The sequence below is a fragment of the Tauraco erythrolophus genome, chromosome 8, assembly GCF_009769465.1.
Source record: "Tauraco erythrolophus isolate bTauEry1 chromosome 8, bTauEry1.pri, whole genome shotgun sequence".
NCBI classification, from domain to species: Eukaryota; Metazoa; Chordata; class Aves; order Musophagiformes; family Musophagidae; genus Tauraco; species Tauraco erythrolophus.
Genome location: NC_141472.1, coordinates 26,546,400 through 26,563,361, shown reverse-complemented (window position 1 = coordinate 26,563,361; position 16,962 = coordinate 26,546,400). Strand labels below are relative to the sequence as shown.

General features: G+C 61.3%; 2 protein-coding genes across 2 annotated transcripts; one reads left to right on the top strand and one right to left on the bottom strand.

The window, feature by feature from the left end:
• Nucleotides 1–1,381: 1,381 nt before the first annotated feature.
• INHA (inhibin subunit alpha) lies at nt 1,382–3,277 on the top strand. Its single transcript, XM_009986628.2, has 2 exons — nt 1,382–1,748; nt 2,544–3,277. The coding sequence occupies exons 1-2, from the start codon at nt 1,382–1,384 to the stop codon at nt 3,275–3,277; spliced, it is 1,101 nt and encodes a 366-aa protein (XP_009984930.2).
• Nucleotides 3,278–6,368: 3,091 nt separating this feature from the next.
• Nucleotides 6,369–7,683, bottom strand: LOC104371604 (gap junction gamma-1 protein). The gene is made up of 2 exons (XM_009987502.2): nt 6,493–7,683; nt 6,369–6,376 (listed from the first exon to the last, which is right to left on the bottom strand). Exons 1-2 carry the CDS (start codon nt 7,673–7,675, stop codon nt 6,369–6,371), a joined length of 1,191 nt encoding a protein of 396 aa, XP_009985804.2. The 5' UTR covers nt 7,676–7,683.
• Between the last annotated feature and the right edge of the window lie 9,279 nt (nt 7,684–16,962).

The window sequence follows — 16,962 nt, the reverse complement described above, 5'->3', positions numbered from 1 at the left end:
CCCAGCTCCGCTCCCGGGTGTCAGCGCGCGGGGACCAAACGTTACAAATGCCTGCAGCTGCTGTCCCCAAAAATACCCTCTGATGACACACTGGGTTGATAAGGCTGAGCCTGCTCCATTCAGCGCCTCGCCGGGGCAGGGCTGGCCTATGTATAGCAGCCCGGTAGGAGCCACCAGGAGCGGGCAGGCAGCACTCCATCGCCGGAGACCTGGCATGCTGTAAACCCTGCTGTGCCTCAGTGCCAGGTGAGCCCGAGGCAGGAGGCAACACACCGAACAGTGTACACGGCATGGGCCGTGTGGCATGGGACACCAGGCTGCAGTAGGATGGGACACGCCACGCAGGACATGCTGCTCGGGGTGGGATGTGCTGCACCAGATGCAGCACAAGATGCCAGGCTGCATGGGATGGGATGTGCTGCATGGGTCAAGCTGTGTGGGACGCTGGACTGCAGGAGGAGCAGACAGGTGCGGAGCCTGCCCACCATCTCACAGGCAGGGCTGCTGGATGGGGGACACCTGATACTGTCCCCACAGGCAGCAACGAGAGGAAGGGGAGAACATGCTGGGTCCCCTCGCAGCCTGCACCTCTCCAGCCCCAGGAGCCAGCCTTCGGCCATCCAGTCCCAACAGCACTGTGGTGTCCTTCTCCCGACACTGCTGCGGGGTCTCCAGCTGGCCTGGCTCTGCCTCACCTCTTCCTCCTCCTCCTCTACCTCTCCTGTAGCTGGTCCAGCCTTCCCCAGCCCCAGGCAGCACGGGGACCTCTTGCCATGCCTCCTGCTTCACATCAGCAGGACTTTGCCAGCTTCCAGGCTGCCCTGGAGATGCCACAGAACACCCACCCCCAACCTGCCCTCCCAGGGTCCCCTCCTCATGTTCCAGCTGCCCTGTGACCCTGGGCTGTCCCAGCCATCCCCGGCAGGATGGTGCCCAGCCTGCTATCCCCAGCGTGCCCCCCCACACTGGAGCCTTGCAGGGGCTCTGGACACTTTCAGGTCCCTGCCCAGATGTCCCTGCCGTGCACAGCCACTGCCACTTCCCACTGTCGCCTCAGAAGCCCCAAATCTGCAGCTCCTCCAGCATGGGGGGCACCCAGCACCGGCAGCTGCAAAGCTTGCCCAGGGTGTCCCCTCCACCCCCGCCAGCACAGGAAAACCTTCCTGGCAGCACCCTGCTGGCAGTCCAGTCTCCCCAGCCCCATGCACCCACAGCCCCCAGCAGCATCACCCCCCCCCCCGCACCTCCCTGCCCAGGCGCCATACCCTCCCAGACCACACTGTCCTTGCAGTCCTCGCATTCCAGACGTCTCAGCGCTTTCGCTGCCCAGAGATAATATTCACAGCAAGCAGACGTTTGCGTCAGTGTCAGATAGGTCTCAATGCCACCCTGCCCCAGGAGGAGCGCAGCAGGCAGACGGGCTGGGCAGGCAGGCAGGAGCCTGTGGCAGAGCCCCCCAAGTCACCGGCCCGCTGCACGCCCCATGGTCATGCTGCTCCTCCTGCACCTGCTGCCTGCCATGTTGCCCACCGCTGCCCTGGCTGGCTGCACCGGGTCCGGTGCCGATCGGCAGCTCATCCTGGCCAAGGTGCGGGCTCGGGTTCTGGAGCATCTGAGCCCCCCGCTTCTCCAGGAGGAGCCTCAGAAGGAAGCAAGGAGGGTGCACCGGAGAGACGTCCTCGAAAACGCCGAAGTTGAGCCTGAGGAGCTGGAAGACACGTCCCAGGTGATCCTCTTCCCTTCCACAGGTGAGAAGGCCCTGGTGGGATGGAGAGGGCAGAGGGTTGAAGCAGGGTCTGGGCTTGGAGAGTGGGGATGCAGCAGGATGGAGGGGCTGCTGTGGAGTTGTGCGGGAGGAGAGAAAGAGGGTATGGCAGGCTGGGGCACAGGAATGGGCGAGGTGTGGTGCAGAGCCAGGAGGTGGAAAGGGATGGCAGGCAGGGACAGGCAGAGCAGCGCAGGACACAGGCAGAGAAGGGGCAGGCGGCACAAGAGGGTGCTGAGAGGTTGGGGAACGGCTGGGCCAGGTGGGATGCGGAGAGGTGGGGAGGGCTGAGGAGGAAGCAAGGTGGGATAGGGTGGGATGCTAGGGAATGGGGCAAGATGCTGGGGAATGGGATGGACATTCCCTGCGACATGGGATGGCACGATGCCAGCCCTAAGGGACAGGACAGGATGCTGTGGGACGGGGCAGGATGACCAGCTATGGGGCAGGACACTGGGAGAGGGGGAAGGATGCTGGGGAATGGGGCAGGACATTGGGGAACGGGGCAGGATGCTGGGAGATCAGGCAGGATGCTGGGGGACAGGGGCAGCAGTAACAGACCAGTCCAGGGCACAGCAGGGCTCAGCTGCGGGGTGCAGTGCAGTGGCTGCTGCACAGCACTAGACATCAGCTTCCCCGCATCCTGCTGCAGCCCACGCCAGCAGCCAGGTGCTGCCAGCACCCTGGGGACCCTTTGCAGCACTCCACCTCCCACCTGGTGTTGAGGCCGCCTCCCTGGGTTTGGGCGCGTGCCCTGAGTGTCTTTCTCCCCCCACAGACATGCCCACCGAGCCCGCACAGCCGGACAAGCTGCTGGAGGAAGAAGGGATTTTCACCTACCTCTTCCAGCCCTCAGCGCACACCCTGAGCCGCGCAGTGACCTCTGCCCAGCTCTGGTTTTACACTGGCCCCTTGGCCACCCCCAACCACTCAGTCCCCGACGTGTTGACCCTGTCGTCGCAGGGCCGCGTGCCAGTGACGGCCACGGCGGTGCGGACGCCCGAGCACTGGACAGTGTTTCACTTCACCTCAGCGCTGCTGCCCCAGCTCTCGCAGCCGTTCTTCGTGCTCCTGGTGCGCTGCCCCGGCTGCCCCTGCCTAGCCGAGGAGGACAAGATGCCCTTCTTGGTGGTCACCACACGGGCCAAGGGCAGCGAGAGGGCTCGCCGCTCCGTTGTGCCCTGGTCCCCGGCTGCCCTGAGCCTGCTACAGCGCCCATCTGAGGACCTGGCCACCCACACCAACTGCCGCCGGGCTTCCCTCAACATTTCCTTCGAGGAGCTGGGCTGGGACAAGTGGATTGTGCATCCCAGCAGCTTCGTCTTCCACTACTGCCATGGGAGCTGCGCCGAGGGCCACGGGCTGAGCCATCGCCTGGGCGTGCAGCTCTGCTGTGCCGCCCTGCCTGGCACCATGCGCTCCCTGCGTGTCCGCACCACCTCTGATGGTGGGTACTCCTTCAAGTATGAGACGGTGCCCAACATCCTGGCCCAAGACTGCACCTGCGTCTAGGGCATCCTCCAGCCCAGCCTCGGACCGTGATCCCACCCAGGAGTCGCTTGCCCGGGAGACCCGTGGCCCCATGCCGCAGGGACCACTGGGATCCTGCGGGGAGGTCTGGGCTGTGCCACCCTGCCCTGCGCAAGCCGGAGTTTCGGGCTGCCTTGGGTACCCGACCTGCCCCATGGCCATCTCCATCCCGGAGCAAGCTGGGGCACAGCAGGGCTGGGACAGGCACAGCCCTGGCAGAGGCACTGACCCCCTGCCGAAACCAGCCTGCGCCTGCAACCAGCTCGGCTCCCGCTTCTCCCAACCCGCTCTCCCCCAGCAATTCCCTCCCCACCAAAAAAGACTGGGGTCCCACTCCCGCTGTGGAGCACACCAGCCTTCCCGTGCTCCCAGGCAGGGCCAGGCCGCTGCGGCAGGGATCGGGATGTGCCAGGGTGAGCCTGTGCCAGGACCTCGCACCGCGTCCTGGCTGGCACCAGGTGTCAAGGCTGGCAGCACGTGCAGCACTGCAAGCGAGCCCTCTCCCGGTGGCACGGCCTGTTGGAAAGTTTAACTGATGAATGAAATAAACCTGTTCCTTTTACCAAAACAGCCTGGAAGTGCCACCTTCCATCAGAGGCAGCCACAGAGGCGGCACACGGTTGTGCAGCGGGATGCAAGCTCCCAGGGGGGCTTGCGGCTGGAGGAGGGAGAGGACGGAGTGAGTGCTGCGAGAGGGGTCTGGCTCCAACCGGAGGGAGTCCCTTAGAGGGGACTGGGGTGTGCTGGTCAAAATCAGCATGGCATGGCTGGGTTTGGTCCAGCCGCGGGGCAGGGGAGCGCAGGGCAGGGCAGCATCCCTCCTGTTCCCGGCTGCGGCGGGACAGGGAGACGTGGGGAAACACAGGGCCCCTCGCTGGGGACGGGACTGCGCAGGAAGGCCGCTGGAGCGATCCCGCTCCTCCTGATCCATCAGGCCAATGGAGGCTGTCCCAGCTGCAGCCGCCTCCGCACGCAGGAATCACAGAGATCAGGCCAGGCCAGCGGGGAGATCGTAGGGCAGGCGGGCGACGCTGCTCGCCCCAGCCCAGCTGCGCAGGATTCCCTTCCCACCCTTTCCTCCCGAAGGACCGGATGCAGCAGTTCAGTACAAAATGTCTCCAGGCTTTACTAATATAGATATTAAAAAAAAAAAAAAAAAAGAAAAAACAGAGTGACAATCATTTCCGAGTAAAAAACGCTACAAAAATCCCCGTGTGACCCAGGCTGAGATGATGAGAAATGCCCCGCCGGCTCCTGGCTGAGCTGAGCTCGGGCCACTGTGTCCCCCCCTGCCATGGGCCCCGGGATTGGCCCCACACAGCGGGTCCTGGCCCCACGGCCAGAGTGGGAGTGGATGGGCTTTGGTCCAAGGGTGGCTGGCTGGGAGCGGGACAGAGGCGGCGGGAAGGACAGCCCCTGCCCTCTGCACAGGCATTTTGGAGCAGGCCAGCCCCGCAGCTCGACACTCGGTGCCAGGATGCCACGCAGCGCGGCTGCCCCCAGCCACACCGGCACTTTCCGGCAGCGGCGCCGCCAGGACCCTTTCCATCCCCTCTGCTTCAAGCACAATGCCAGCTCACTGCCCTGCCCAGCCAGCCAGAACTCCAGGCTCAGCTCCCCAAAACCCCCACGCCACGGGGCCAATTCTGGCATTGTCAGTGTGGCCCATATGTGCCCAGCACTGGCTGGTGCAGTGGCGAGTGGCAGCAGACACTGGAGGACACTGGGAGGTGTGAGGAGAAGGTTCTGTGGGAAATGGGTGCATGAGGAGGAAAACAGGGTGAAACAGGAGATGGGGGTGGGGCACAGACCCAGAGCAGAGATCAGGAGCAGAGTATAAAAATGCCAGAGTGCACACGCTGATGAGTTTATAAAAACGTACAAAAATAAGATATTCCCTTTTCAAAAATTAAGTAGAATCATAGAATTATAGAATGGTTAGGGCTGGAAGGGACCTTCAAAGGTCATCTAGTCCAACCCCCCTGCAAGGAACAGGGATAGCTCCAACTAGATCAGGTTGCTCAGGGCCTCGTCCAACCTGGCCTTGAACGTCTCCAGGGATGGAGCATCCACCACCTCTCTGGGCAACCTGTTCCAGTGTTCTACAACTCTCATGGTAAAAATTTTTTTCCTAATATCCAATCTGAATCTACCTCCCTCTATTTTAAAACCATTACCCCTTGTCCTATCACAACAGACCCTCCTGAACAGCCTCTCCCCATCTTTCTTGTAGGCCCCCTTGAGGTACTGGAAGACTGCTATAAGGTCACCCCGGAGCCTCCTCTTCTCCAGGCTGAATAGCCCCAACTCTTTCAGCCTGTCCTCATAGGAAAGGTGCTCCAGACCTCTTATCATCTTCGTGGCCCTCCTCTGGACCCTCTCCAACTGGTCCATGTCCTTCTTATGTTGGGGGCTCCAGAACTGGACGCAATACTCCAGGTGAGGTCTCACAAGGGCAGAGTAGAGGGGGAGAATCACCTCCCTCGACCTGCTGGCCACGCTCCTCTTGATGCAGCCCAGGATGCGGTTGGCCTTCTGGGCCGCAAGAGCACATTGCCGGCTCATATCGAGCTTCTCGTCCACCAGTACTCCCAAGTCCTTCTCCTCAGGGCTGCTCTCGATCCATTCACCACCCAGTCTGTATTTGTGCCTGGAATTGCCACGACCCAGATGTAGGACCTTGCATTTGGCCTTGTTGAACTTCATAAGGTTGACACAGGCCCACCTCTCCAGCCTGTCAAGGTCCCTCTGGATGGCATCCCTCCCTTCCAGCGTGTTGACGGCACCACACAGCTTGGTGTCATCGGAGAACTTGCTGAGGGTGCACTCCATGCCACTGTCCACGTCACCGACAAAGATGTTGAAGAGGGTCTCCTGGTAGAGTGGAGATTTCTCCAAGTAGAAATGTCCCCCAAGGTCCCTAGCCCCCACTGCTGCCCACCAGGACAGAGCTGCCTGGCCAGCCCTGCCAGGCAGGCACGCAGCACTCTGCCCTGCGCTCCTGGCAGGCTGCCCGTCCGGCGGTGGCGGCCGCAGCCGCTCCGGCAGACACCGCCGTCGTCCCTGGTGGCACTCACAGCCCTGTGGGGAGCAAGAGGCACATTAGAGCCCACCCTGGGGTAATGGCATCCCGGCCCCGGGGGAGCCCCCTATACCCTGACCCCAGTTGGCTGGATACATCCCCCTCCCTGGCTCACCCGTGGTCCTCTCGCAGGCAGCGGTCCCCTTCTCATGGGCGAGGTTGAGGCGGTTCTGCTCAGCGGCGATGCCATTGCCCTCGGGGCTACTGCTGCGGGCAGGGCTGGGGGGTCGCAGTGGGGGCTGGAGGTGGAAGGCCACCTCCAGGTGCTCCTGGGCCAGGCGCAGGTGCTCGCGCAGCCGGTCCAGCTCGTGTGCCGGGGGAGCCCCAGCCAGGGCGAAGTGCCCCGCCGCAGCCACCTGGGCCAGGCTCTCCTGGTAGTCCAGCTTGCCATCGGGCAGCGGGGCTCGCAGTGGCTCCTTCTTCAGCGAGTGGTAGGTGGGGGGCGCGCCAGGGGCTTTCTTGGGGTACTGCGGTGCGGGGCTGCCGCCAGCTGGGAGCAGGGGGCCGTCAGGCTGGCTCAGGGCGTCACGGATGCACCCCACACCGAGGTGCACGAGCTCGCAGAGGTTGAGGAAGAGGCAGAGCCCGCTGACGGCGTACATGATGAGGAGGAAGATGGTCTTCTCAGTGGGGCGGGAGACAAAGCAGTCGACGGCGTGTGGGCAGGGGCTGCGTCTGCAGATGTAGGAGGGGCTCACCTCGAAGTGGTACAGCAGGTACTGCCCGTAAAGGAAAGCCGTCTCCAGCAGCAAGCGGCACAGCAAGTGCAGGACGTAGGCACGCATCAGCCCATCCTGCTTGATGCGGCGCCGGCCGTCGTGCTTCTCTCCGCCCTCCGGGCTCTTCTCCTTCTCCACCTCGATCTCCTCAAAGATCATGGGGTCTTCTTCGTTATCATCCTCTGCCTCCTCGTAGTCCCGCCCAGCTCCCCGGCGCACCACCGGCATGCGTGCCCGCTGGGCTGCCGGCGCCCGGCGCCGCGAGGACTCAGGCATGCGGGCAATGCGGTGCATGGCGAAGCCCAGGTAGAGCACCGACGGCGTGGCCACCATGATGATCTGGAAGATCCAGAAGCGGACGTGGGAGAGTGGTGCGAAGGCATCGTAGCAGACGTTCTCACAGCCAGGCTGCTGCGTGTTGCAGACGAACTTGCTCTGCTCGTCGTAGTAGATGGACTCGCCCCCCACGGCCGTCAGCACGATGCGGAAGACAATGAGGACGGTCAGCCAGATCTTGCCCACGAAGGTCGAGTGGTTGTTTATCTCCTCCAGGAGCCGTGTCAGGAAACTCCAGCTCATCCTGGCCAGGCAGTCGGCTCAAATCCTGCGGGGAAGGCGCAGGCAATCAGGCACCAAGCAAACCCCTGTGCACATCACCAGGCCCCCCCAAACCACCAGCAGCCACCCCAGCTCTGCTCCTCTCCCTCTCCCAGCGCCGATGTCCCTTCCCTTAGGCTCCAGACCCACAAATGCAGCCCTGTGTGGGTACCCACCTCCACAAAACCGCATCCCCCTCCCAGTGCCTCCTCCCTGCACACCAGGTTCCCACCCCAATGCCAGCCAGGTGGGTGGAGGGAACTGGGGGAGCAGGGGAAAAGCTGGGATGTCCCGTCCCCTGCCCGACACATCTGGGGGAAGAGTCAGCACAGCCACAGCCTGCTCCACCCCCAGTGTCGTGGCACTCGTCTGCCACCTGGTCCTGGGCAGGTCCCAAATCAGCACCACACCCTGTACGAGCACCCACACCCTCCCACGGGGGTCCACGGGCCCCTGGAGGGAGGCAACATCTAGGCAGCCCCTCTGGCCCACTGCCAGCCCCCAGGGCTCCCCAAGCAGTGTCCCCCACCACGTGCCCGCGAGCCAGGTCCTGTGCACCTCGCCAGAGCTCACCCTTGAGGGCTGGCAGAGACTCAGCATCACTCTGCCCCACCAAACCTCTGTGCCATGCCAACCCTCCTGCGGGACCCCCCACCCCAATCCTTAAGAGCCCTGAAGCCCACGGTGGCCGGTGTTCAGAACACCCCCCAGGCCAATGGCATGGGCTGGCAGGGGGAGCGGAGCAGGAGGGCAACGGCAGTGTGGGATGGTCAAGGAATTGCACAAAGTCCCGGCGAAGCAGCTGACACCGAGGTCGAGGAGGAAATTGCGGGGACCGCACCACTGCTGTCAGCCAGAGGAGAAGACATGAGAGGAGGCACCCCACCCCACCACCGCCCCCGGTTTCAGCAGCTTACACACAAGCTGATGCAAGGGCAGCAGGTGGCACGGCTGCCTGGGCCGAGCAGAAGGGATGCGTCCCCACGGAGCCCCCAGTCTCCCCCACGCCTCGCCTGCCCTCCAGCCAGCCCTGTCCCATCGCCTCCGGCCAGGGCCCGTCCCTGCGGATGACGGCTGCCGCTGCCCTCACGCCACTATTGTCCACAATAAGAGGATCTTTTTGGCTTAGCTCAGCCTGCCTCCTGAGCAACCTCACCTGAAGAGAAAAGTCCCTCCAACACAAACTCCTACACCGGGGACGTGCTCTTGCTGACGGCCTGGTGCTCAGCAGAGCCCGCTGAGCCATGGGAGGTGGCACAGGCTGGCACCAGGGACCCAAACCCAGCCCATCAGGGCCACCACCCTCCTGCAGTCAAGCACCCTGCAAGGTCTCGCTGCTGTCCTGTCTCCCCAGCGCGTGGTCCTGTTCCCCAGGAGCCCAGAGGAAGAAGGATGCTTTGTGTCTGCGTTTAGCCCTTGCTTGGCAGCAGCACACCACCCTGGCCCAGGGTGAGAGGCTAGAACAGGGGACAGGAGGAGGGGACCAGGCAGGAGGGCAACCCCAGGAGCTGGCAAGCCCAGGGAAAGCAAAAGCATGCACGTGGGCACTGCCGCGGTGGCCAAGCCGGGGTGACACTGGGATGGACCGCAGCATGGGTCAGGAGGTGCAGTGGGCACGGCTGGGCAGCACAGAGCTCCCCACACCCTTGCCCCCACCCAGGGCAGGTAGCCAGAGCCCGGCTCCGCCGAGGCAGCCAAGCCACCCACCACCTCCCGGCCACACCATGAGTCAGGACCAGCACCACGTGCCTTGGCCAGGCCCTACACTCACACCCCAGCCCCACTGGCCCCTAATCCTCCTGCGGGGGTCCCCAGTCCCGTCCGCCTCAGCCTGTCCCGTCCAGGGACTCCATCTCCCCAGCCCACATCAGGGCTCCCTGCGCCCCAGCACAGGGCAGCCCACTCTGGGGCTCGCCAGCCCCTGCCCACCCGAGGAACCTCGTCCCGCCGACCCCGGCCAGCTCACGCTGGCACCCGCTGACCCCTGCCAGCCTGAGGACCCAGCCCCCCACAGCCTCCCCGGCGTCTCCAGCCCCCCTGACTCCAGCCCACCGGGGGCCTCCAGTCCCCGCCCGCGATCCCCCGCCCCCGCCGATCCCTCCTGCCTGCGGCCCCCAGCCTCCCCGACCGCAGCCCACCCCCCGAGCCCAGCCCTCTCGGGGTACCGCCGCGTGCCCACCTGCCTCCCCCAGCCCCCCGCTCCCACTCACGGCACGCCGGGACGAGCGGCTCCCGCCGGCGGCGGCGGACAAAGCGGCGGGGCGGCGCACCGCCGCCTCCCGCCGAACAAAGGGGCCCGGGGCCGCCCCGCCCCGCGCCCGCCCGCCGGTGCGCACCGACCGCCCCGCCCCGACCGGCGGCCGCGCCGCTGGGCGCGGACATACCGTCCGGCTCCGCTCCGCTCCGGCCCGCCCCGGCCCCGCCGGGTGACTCAGCCGCCGGGCGGGGCGCCCCCGGCCCCGGCCCGGGAGGCCGCGCAGGGCTGCGGGCAGGGGCCGGCCCCGGCCCCGGCCGAAAGTCGCCTGAGCATCGCGTCTGTCGGCGACATCAACCGCGGCAAACCCCGCTTTCCAGGCAGCCGGCGAAACCCACCCGTCGCCCGGAGGCTGCTCCCAGCCCCAGCAGCCCCAGCCAGCCCCCGGTGGGCCGGCTCTACCCCTCCGCCCTTGGCCTTCGAGGAGCCCGTTGGCCCCTGGGGTGCCGCTCCCACCGAGGTGCGAAGCGGAGGCTTCCTGCTCATGGGAGGGAAACGCTACCAACCGTTGGTGCAGCAGCCTCAAGGGCCTTGGCAGGGTGTTCAGGGATGAGCCACACCTTCCCAAGGAGCCCTGGTGAGCCTGACTGCAGGGCGAGAGGAGGGAGCCAGCGCAGTAACCTGCCCCCCATAACACCAACTCTTCCTCTCCTACTGAAGAGAGAATGGAAGAAGGGAGAGACCTGGTGCCACCAGAGAAGTGGTCCCAGACACGTTGGGAACATGGAGCAAAATGTGCTGCTTCATGTGCCCCAGGCTAGATCTCCACAGCAGGACCAGCCTGAGCACGCAGCACCTCCAGATGTGCCCTTAAAGAGTCACCGCTGCTCATCCTGGGCAATAGCACCGCTCTCCCAAGGCCAGAGCAGTGGCAGCGGTGGCTTTGAGTCACCACCCTGGAGCTGTGGGCTGTCCCTCTGCCAGAGCACCCTAGCCACTCACTTTCTGCACTGCTAAAATTGGTTCAGGCTGGAGGTTTGTCAAGGTTGAGCCCCTATGCTGGGCCAACCATGCCTGTGACGTCCTGGGCAGCACACCCTGTTCTTCCACCCTTACGTGGGGACAAGGAGGGATGCCAAGCTGCCTTGTGCAACCGCAACAGCCAGAGGGAAGCTGGCGTCTGCGTAAGCTTGTGAAATGCTGCTTCTCCCCACCAAACACGTGCTCCCTTCTGCAATAGGGTTTCCCCAACCAGGCGCTGGTGGGTGCAGCACCCACCCACCCACCTCCTGCGAGCAGTGCCAGGGGCCGGCTGCAGGAGGGCTGAGGTCAAGGAGTGGAGTGGGAAGCGTGGCTGCCACATCCGGTATGGGTTTTTGGTTATTCTGGGCCCACTGAGTAACGGCAGCCCTGCCGCTTCCCCTGCCACTTCCTCAAGTCAGCAAAAGTCAGCAAGAGCCACCATGGTGCTGCCCCAGTGCCCACACGGGCTGGGTGCTCTCATGCAGGAGGGCGACTGGAGCCCCCTTGGAGTGACATGCTGCACCCAACATGGGGGCAGGTTTGTGCACAAGAGGAAAGGGGAAAGGGCCCCACTTCGGGCTCACTTGCTCAGTCCTTCCATCCCCCTGCTCATGGATGGGTCCTTCCCAGGTGAGACCTTCAGCTGTGTGAAGGGAAGGCCACAGCAGAAGGACGGGGATTTGACCTGGCCATGAAGAAACACTTTTTGCTGAATCCTCCACTCGTCACGCACACGACTGTGGTGTTAACATTTCTGGAAAGGCAAATGTCTGTTGCAGATCCAGCAACAAATTCTCTAGGAGCAACCCCTGGGCTCAGCCTCCATCCCGGGCCAGGAGCCATGGGCGGAGGTGGGTGCAAGGAGGCAGCAAGCCGAGCACAGAAATTTAAGCTTTTGGAAGGATTCAGGGAAGCATTCAGGGCTGTGGAGGGGGCCAGGGGCTGCAGCCTGGCATGGAGAGGTGGGAACGGGGTGCGCAGAGTGGGGGACTGCCGGCACTAGGGCTGCATCCCGGTGGGCTGGAGAGGACCTGCTGGAGGGGGCAGGCAGCACATGGTCTGTGTTGAACCTCCTGCTCTTGCCAGGCGGTCAAAGTGGCTTGGGGTTTTCTCACCCCACGGTCACCAGTAGTTTTGAAGCACACCCAGGTCTCAACTCCAGCCTGGCTTCACCCCCAGGGCAGCTGAGCAGTTTGCCAGAGGTGAGGGACCTACGTGCCCCTTAGACTCTGTGCTCAGTGCGTTAAGAACAAGCCCCCCGAGCAGCAGCCTCACATTAAACTGGGGAGCGTGACCCTCTGAGGAGCTGCAGCCCCAGGCCATTGCACCCAGAGCGGAGCTGCTTGTTGGGTTGGGGCCAGGCACAGCTGCTGCAGAAGCAGCATTTTTGTGCTCAGCCCATGCCAGGGCTGCAGGGCAGAGTTTGCCTCGGGAGGCCAGGTCCAGAGGCTGGTGTTGCACTTCCACCATGGACAGGCATTACCGTGCTCGCCAAACCCGGACGTTGGCGTCAGAGCCCTCCCGTTGCCCCCATGACAGTGCCCTGCATGTCTTGAGCTTGCAACATCCAAGTGCCTGTGGAGGCATCGTCCTTTGAGCCTGGGGCAGAGAGCAAACCCACAACAGCTGGGAAAGGAAGGCCGTGGGTGAAGGGTGTTGCCCACCCTCATTCCTTCCCACATCAGCTGAGGCTGACGGAGCCCGGGGCCCATCGTGGGCAGGAAGAGGATGTGCAAGACCAGCAGCCTTGCGGGGTCCAGCTCAGAGATGAGCTTTGCAGAGGAAACAGGAGAACCGTCACCAACCATGAAAACCAGGATCAGCCCCAAAGCGAGAAGGCTCCAGGGAGACCTTCTGGCAGCCTTCCAGTACCTAAAGGGGGCCTACAAGAAAGCTAGAGAAGGACTTTTTACAAAGGTGTGTAGTGATAGGACAAGTGGCAATGGCTTTAAACTGAAAGAAGGGAGACTTCGATTAGATCTAAGGAAGAAATTTTTTACAACAAGGGTAGAGAAACACTGGAAGAGGTTGCCTAGAGAAGTTATGGATGCCCATCCCTGATGGTGTTCAAGGCCATGTTGGATGAGGCTTTGAGCAACCTCATCTAGGGGAAGGTGTCCCTGCCCATGGCAGGGGGGTTGGAACTAGATGATCCTTAAGGTCCCGTCCAAACCAAACCATTTCATGATTCTATGAGTCTATGGTTCTGTAAGTCTGTGGGACAGAGCAAGTGTGTGGAGCATGGCAGGGCAGCTGCACAGCCTGGTAAGAGTGAGGGGAGCTGGTAATCAAGGAGACATGGCTGAGGGGGAGTGTCAGTGCAGGGATAAGGAGAATATCCACTTTTGGGACAAGCACTACAGCTCAGGAGGGACATGGCAAGAACTCCCGCAAGACATCCTTCCTGGCTGCTCAGCCACAGCACCGTGATGGAGGCACTCTCTGGGACTCCACCACTGGACGCTGCCTTGGCTGCCAGACACAGGGTGCCAGGGTGAGCATGGGCCCAGCGTGGCTCTCGATATCAGCCTCTGTTCCTGCTCTCATCAACAGGGCAGGACGGGCTGGGCCCCGCTATGTCTGCCTCTCCTTCCGGGGACAATGGCACCGCAGCAGATGGCAGGGCCGGGTGCCCTAGTCATGTTTGCCGTGGGGCGGCATGGACCCTGCCTGGCTGGCGCTCAGCATCGGGGCAAGCAAGGGGTGAGGAAGCCACCTCCACCCTTCCCGAGCCGGGCTGCAGGTGGGCAGCGCGTGTCCTGGGTGGCAAACACCCTCTTCCCGGATTAAACAACTCGTCTGGCACTGGGGCAGGGAGCAGACGGCTCTATTAGGGACTGTTTATCCTGATACTGACTTAATAACCTTCTGATAACAGAGAGAGGCACGCTCCGTCGCAGGAGCACAAAGGGCAATGACCATCCCCTATAACATAAGCCAAGAGAAGGCTTGGATGGCTTCAAAATCAAGTGTCCTTCCCTTCCCCCCCTGCTTGATTATGCAGCACAGTGAGGGGTACGTGGCACAGCCCCTGCTCGCCTCCTTCCTGCTAGGGTCTCGTTCCCTGTTCCTGGGTGCCAACTTCTGCTGGCATCCCAGTACCGTGTGTGGCACTGAAGCTCAGCCTGTGTTGATAAGCTGAAGGGCAGCCCACCAGGAATGCTCCCAGCCGTTGCTCTGTAAGCTGGGTAAGGAGCATTGGCACCCGTGGGAGGGATGAAGCTGGCCAGGCAGGTCCACCAGCCGTGGGGAATGTGTGCCCTTTGCTGCTCTATCTCCAGTCCCCTGGAGATGAGGCCAGCAGGGATATTCTGCTATAAGTAACCAGTCCCTCTAGTCGCTCAGTTTGATCAGGAACAAGGCTTTGTTAGTTAGACACAGTGCCAGGGGGCTGACAGCTCACCCACCGGCTGTGTGTGCTGAAGGCAGTACTGCTTTAGAGGGCAGAGACACAGAGGAGGAAGCACTAAAATAGCCAAACCCATGACTGAGGCATAATTTTCGTTGATGAGTTGAACAGCAAAGTTAGGCAGGGCTGGTATGTGCCTGCAGAAAAGAGGTGGTAGCTTCAGGCTCATGGCAATGGCCAGCCTGAAGCCTGAGCCCACGGCTGCCTGCAACCTGTCTCCAGAGCCCTGCGGCCACTCCAGGCCTGGGCATCCCTCCAGCTACACACACCTCAAGAAGAGGCTGCTGCAAGCAGATCCAGGCAGGGAGACGCTGAGATTCTGACCAGCCTTGCTCCGTGCCAGCAGGTGAGCGCTGGAGCCAAGCACTTTCAGAAAGGAGAGAGGAAAGAAGGGGAGAATCAAGAGTGTCTAAGAGCACTGCTGGGGGACTGCATGTTCAGGGTTATGACAGGCAGAGGACATCTGTAGCTGGTTCAACAGCTGTCACACCTTTCCACGAACCCTGGCTCTCCTATGCAACCCGCGTTCCTGCCCAGCCATCGGTCGGGGCTGCCTGCAGCGTCGGAGTGGAGAAGCATGTCGGGAAGCCCTTGCACGTACCCAGTTGATGCAATGAGACCGGTTAATCCTATATCGCTACGCCTAGTGCCAGGAGCCACGCAGCAAAGCGCTCCTGATCACAAACTGACCACAAAGGGGTTAATCTGGTAACAAGCAGAACAACAAAACCCTAAGGGAAAACAAAGCAAGTGTGTCATGAAGAGGCAGGAGACAGGTTGTGGCAACTCATGTGAGCTTCCCTGTCAGTGGCTGGAGGAATTCAGAAGAGCAGGGAGCTGTTAACGGGACCAAGAGGCTAGTGCGGAGCTGAGGGCACAGGCCTGCAGAGACATAGCAAGGAGCAGAAGCAAATGAGTAGTCATTTCTGCAGTACCAACCGGGAAGAGCTTGAGAAGAACTATGGACAGGCACCACTGAACCCTTCGGTTCTGGCTGTCCACGCTTTGTCAGGCCCCTCAATGCGTACCCAGACATAGGTATGGCTGAGCAAAGGTGCAGCTCGGCTAAGATGGAGAAAGCAAGCTCCAGGGGTGGGTTTTCTCAGGGGATCAGCTTATGCAGAAGAGACAGCAATGAGCTAGTCCAGTAACTCCAATTTTTACTCTTGCCCTTTGTGAAAAACACAGCTGTAGAGATGAAGACAGAACTTACATGAGCTCCTTAAATGGCAAGGCAAAGACAGAAAACCCTTACTGGTCTTTACCGGCTCAACTCTCTCAGGCTCCTTCCCCTGGACAAAGTGCTAGGTGCTGGCAGCACTTCCACTGAGCTCACTCCCGCTCGCGGCCTGAGAGTGCTCCAAAGGAATAGAGAGCAGCAGCCATATGCCCATTTAGGAAGAGGGGAGAAAGTAGAATGCATTCTGACATCTGCCTCAAGACAGTATAGATCTTGTCAATCAAGTCCATAGAAGGCTAGATAAAAATATCAGCCACTGCGGGCCTTCAGCAACTCAACTGATTCTGGAAGTGACAGGAGAAAGTCTAATCGTACAGTGATTCCAAGAAAGCATCCAACAGCATGCTGTGAGGTGGCCTTCAGACCACTGCAAAGTATGGAGACTGAACTTCCTGCTCTCCTAAGGCTGTGAGGATGGACTTGTGCAAAGTATTTGACACTGTCCCACATGATATCCTTGTCTCTAAATTGGAAAGACATAGATTTGATGGATGGACCACTCAGTGGATAAGGAATTGGCTGGATGGTCACACTCAAAGCTTAATGTCCAAGTAGACCAGTGACAAGTGGCATTCCTCAGGGTCGGTACTGGGGCCAGTGCTGTTTGAAGTCTTTGTCAGCGATGTGGACAGTAGGATTGCGTGCACCCTCAGCAAGTTTGCAGATGACACCAAGTTGTGTGGTGGACACGCTGGAGGGAAAGGATACCATCGAGAGGGACCTTGACAGGCTAGAGAGGTGGGCCTGTGCGAACCTCATGAAGTTCAACAAGGGCAAGTGCAAGGTCCTGCACGTGGGACGAGGCAATCCCAAGCACAAGTACAGGCTGGATGGAGAATGGATTAAGAGCAGCCCTGAGGAAAAGAACTTGGGGGTGTTGGTTGATGAGAAGGTCAACATGAGCCAGCAATGTGCGCTGGCAGCCTAGAAAGCCAACCATATCCTGGGCTGCATCCAAAGAAGTGTGGCCAGCAGTTTGAGGGAGGTGATTCTGCCCCTCTACTCTGCTCTCTTCTCTCCTGTGAAGACAGGTTGAGAGATTTGGGAGAGACCTTATAGCAGCCTTCCAGTATCTAAAAGGGGCCTACAAGAAAGCTGGAGAGGAACTTCCTACAAGGGTGTGTAGTGATAGGACAAGGGGCAATGGATTTAAACAGAAGGAGGGTAGATTTTGATTAGATATAAGGAAGAAACTTTTTAAAATGAAGGTGGTGAAACACTGGAACAGGTTTCCCAGAGAAGTTCTGGCTGCCCCATCACTGGAGGTGTTCAAGGCCAGTTTGGATAAGGCTTTGAGCAACCTCATCTAGGGGAAGGTGTCCCTGCCCATGGCAGGGGGTTGGAACTAGATGATCTTTAAAGTCCCTTCCAACCCAAATCATTCTATGATTCTATGATGGCAT

Bases quoted from the DNA above. Each gene is read 5' to 3' on its own strand.
- INHA (XM_009986628.2), top strand. From the start codon at position 1,382: ATGCCACCCTGCCCCAGGAGGAGCGCAGCAGGCAGACGGGCTGGGCAG. The intron at 1,749-2,543 runs GTGAGAAGGCCC...CTCCCCCCACAG, and splicing joins GATCCTCTTCCCTTCCACAG to ACATGCCCACCGAGCCCGCA.
- LOC104371604 (XM_009987502.2), bottom strand. From the start codon at position 7,675: ATGAGCTGGAGTTTCCTGACACGGCTCCTGGAGGAGATAAACAACCAC.